The following is a 4,134-nucleotide window of genomic DNA, read 5'->3' on the forward strand; positions in this document are numbered from 1 at the left end:
ATACTTATTTTTATCATGTACTAAAGAATGAAAGGTAAAGTCAGCCTTGGTAAAATTTGAATATGGTCAATGCCAGGTCCGCCTGACTGGCTCCAGTGCTGGTGGCATGTAAAAAACACCAGCCGAACGTGATTGATGCCAGGCCCGCCTGAGTGGCTCCTGTGCCAGTGACACATAAAACACGCCCACTACACTCTCGGAGTGGTTGGCGTTAGGAAGGGCATCCAGCTGTAGAAACACTACCAGATCAGATTGGAGGCTGGTGCAACCACTGGCTCTCCAGACCTCGGTCAAACCATCCAACCCATGCCAGCATGGAAAACAGACATATGATGATGATGAATGTAAAGACAAAATGCTGCTAAGCATTTTGCCTGGTGTATGACTGATTCTGCCAATTTGCTACCTTAAACTGCTTGAAATATTGAAAATTAACAACATTAGTTATTTTTCAGCCACGGATCAGTAATGAAGCAATCTTTTTATATTTTTTAAGAGACTAACAGAAGAACAAACACACTTAAAAAATAAGTACAGAGATTAATTTGGTGAACTAAAACTTCTGAGGTGGTGTTCCAGCATAGCTGTAGTCCAATGACTAAATAAGTAAAATAAAGGAATTCCATTTTGCCTTTCATCTCTATAGGGATCGATAAAATATGCTCAAGTATTGTCCCTCTCTCTCCTATAAATGCTGGCCTTGTGTTAGTATAAGAAATTAATATCTTATTCTACAAAGACTATTTTGAAAATCTGGAAGAGCTGGGATAAAATAGAAAGTCAGAACTTTAGACAGCCGTTTGTTAGAAACAGCTCTAAAAGAGATAAAACTGACGTATGAACTTACCTTAAAAAATCACGGACCTCTTTGTAAGTGACATTTTTTGCATTTGTAGAATTATCATTTGCCAGGTTATTTAACAATAGATTGTAGATATCTCCTTCTCTGAAAAACAAAAAAAAATATTTAAGTTTACTGTATTACGTAATCATGTTTTTTTTTTGTCTTTTTTCACAAATTAGCTCATCACTGATTTCTAGCTTCTCCCCATCCCACCCATCTTCTAAAACCTGGGTAGTTATGTAGCTTCTCTACCACAAGAAACCTGTTCTGCTCCAATCTGTTTCCCCTCATATGTTACCACTATCTACTACTTATTCTCCCAGCATAAAGTTCTCCCTCCTTATTCAAGGTTTCATGGTCTTGTAAGCTACATGAAAAAGGCACCCAGTACACACTTTAAAGTGGTTAGCATTAGAAAGAGCAATTCAGCTTTAGAAACCATGTCAAACAGATACTGGAGTCCTTAGGCCAATCAGATCCTGTCACACAAGCTAATCCAAGTCAACATAAACGTTAAATTATAAGTTATGGAAGGAAGGACAATACCCATGGTCTTTGCAGACTCTCTCAGAGGTGATGCATAAAAAAGAACCTGTAGGCCAATACATGCATGAAAAACTTGAATAGGAAGGTAACTGGGTCTGAAAAGCTTCCAAAAATGACCTCTACCATGGATCAGTTGAAAATATTAAAAAAAAAAAATCATATTCAACACTGATGTTAAAAAAAAATCTACTTTCCAAAACTAGTGACATTGGAAAATTTTCTGCATGAATTTGAACTTGACTTTTGATTTATGGAATAAAATAATGTATACAGCTGAAAGAACTTTATAAATATCATAATTTTAGAGATACACAAGATAGCCTGATGCTGGACTAAATGCATTACCATTGTTAGTTTCATCCCTTTCAGTTATGAGCTCAAATTCTGAATCTGACCATACCTGACTAAGATTTCCCTCTCCCTTTATTTTTAACATAATATATGTAATGTAGTTGAATACAGTGTTCTCCTAAAAGAATTGAACTTCATGCAGAAACAGATTGTATTTAAATTACCTAGCTTGAAGGATGATTTTATGAGCAGAAATTTCATTGTTCCCTATATTAAATGTAAGGTCTGGATGGATTGCTTCATCAAACATGCTGCAACAGAAAGGAGAAGAAAAAAATATTATTTTCAAGAAATTATGTTGGAAAACATACAATGAAAATAGTTCCAAACTAATCAAGAAAAGAAAGTCAATGTTATCTTAGATAATCAATACCAGTATTAAAAACAAAACCTAAAACCGTGGAGCATATTAATGGTGGTGATTGCTGCTAAACTAATGCAAATAACAGACAATTTCTTCGTTTATTTCCTTTATTTCTTTGTAACCCAAACCTTACAGCTATGAGTCAATCCCTCTTCTGATTAGATAGAATAAATATGAAGAGATTTATAAAATCTAACACATGTATTTACACACACACACACACATTATAATGTTCCCATCTATACACAGATGGGAAATTCTTCAGTTGAGATGTTGCTTTCATTTTCTCATCCAAAAGAAAGATATAAAAAAAATAGTTGTTTATTTCATGTCAGTTCACACTTGTCACCAATAAGGTCATGAATCAGCAGAATCATTAGGGTGGTGATACAAAAAAATATATTATGCAGTATTTCTTTCAGTATTTTACATTCCGAGTTCAAGTCCCATTAGAAGTCAACCTTGCCCTTTATTCTTCAGGAGTTTATAAAATATGTGGTCTGATACATAAGTATCCGGACTGTTGCCATAGTAATGAAGCTAGAGCATGCAAGGTGAAGCTACTTGGCACAGATTGACCTTGAACCCTGTTGTGTATGTGCACTAAGTTTTAACATTCTAGCTAACTTCTGCTTTTTACAGCAGTACTTGGAAGGAAGGTGTGTAGTGTGTGATTGTCGCATTGACCATAACAGAGAAAGTTGGGGAGAGATCTGCATCAAATTTTGCCAAAAGCTTGGTGATACCTGCTCAGAGGCCTATGCAAAGTTTTCAAAAAGTTTTCATCATTCTCTACACAATCAAGATTTTGTGCAACTGATCTTTCCTGTCAGCTTAAAGCAGTTTTGGTGCAAACTTGGCAGACATGTGTCTCATACCCAAATCTTCAGTGATAATGGACTGAACTGAACCATAACTAAACTGCACATTCTCTGATAACTTATGAATGGTAATTCAATGGTTTTCCTTCACAGCTGCATGCACATCTGAGATGTTTTTTGCAGTTCTGCAATGCTTTTCGCAGTTCTGCTGGTTGCTGTTCTCAGAACATTCGTCACTATTGACATTTTTTCAGCCATCTTGGAGACATCTGAACCACTCGTACACTTGTGTGCGGGTCATACACTCCTCTCCATACACTATCTGCAACTTTTTGTAGGCCTCTGAGCAGGTATTGCCATGACAACTTTCTGTCATAGTCAATGCAACAATCACACACTACACACATTCCTTCCAAGCACTGCTGTAAACAGCAGAAGTGAGCTAGAACGTTAAAACTTAGTGCACATGCAAAGCAGAGATCAAGGTCAACCTGTGCCAAGCAGCTTTACTCTGCATGCGCTAGCTTCGTTACTATGGCAACAGTCCGGATACTTATTGATCAGACCTCGTAAGTCAAACACCGGGGTTATTTTAATCAATTGCTAATCTATACCAATATGCAATGAACTGGCATGTTACAATAGAATCAAAATCCTAGTTCGACCATGGGGCTCTGATGACAGATGAAGTGACCCACCAGTTGGAGTACACATCAATATCACCTATATCTAAAAATCATCTATCACTGCCGACAAAACAACATACACTTCTATGTATTCATACATAGACATCCTCTGTCTTAAAGCCTACAGTGTTAAAAGAGACAACACAAAAGAAAAAAAAAATCTCTTGCCATTAATAAGAACCATGATCAATATTGTATATAAACAAACCAGACAAAGATCAACGCGAAACAGCAACAAACAGTTTGATCTACAATTATTGCCATTAATTCCTTTGTGATTTTCTAGGTTACCTCCAACAATTACACTCTAAATCAAATCCCACATTTCAATTATAACATTTACATCAAATTAAATCAACTGACCATCAATTCACAGTATTTTCTAACAAAATCCAATCTGGGTCATAGAATCTTCAACTTAATCTTTCTTCTGGTAAAAGGTTCTACGAAGTTTTTGTTTGGTTTATAATAATTTATGTGTGTCAGAGAAAATATATATATATATATATATATATATATATA

At 35.8% G+C, this 4,134-nt stretch overlaps 1 protein-coding gene across 1 annotated transcript in view; it reads right to left on the minus strand.

The window, feature by feature from the left end:
• LOC106871350 (BTB/POZ domain-containing protein 8) overlaps positions 1 to 4,134 on the minus strand; it is a 29,772-nt gene that overhangs the window by 21,927 nt on the left and 3,711 nt on the right. The window contains exons 4-5 of the mRNA XM_052970008.1: positions 1,906 to 1,992; positions 848 to 946 (exon numbers count right to left, since the gene is read on the minus strand). Of these exons, the coding sequence (XP_052825968.1) occupies positions 848 to 946; positions 1,906 to 1,992 (186 nt within the window). The remainder of the gene's footprint in view (positions 1 to 847; positions 947 to 1,905; positions 1,993 to 4,134) is intronic.

The sequence above is a fragment of the Octopus bimaculoides genome, chromosome 8 (assembly GCF_001194135.2).
Source record: "Octopus bimaculoides isolate UCB-OBI-ISO-001 chromosome 8, ASM119413v2, whole genome shotgun sequence".
Taxonomy (NCBI): Eukaryota; Metazoa; Mollusca; class Cephalopoda; order Octopoda; family Octopodidae; genus Octopus; species Octopus bimaculoides.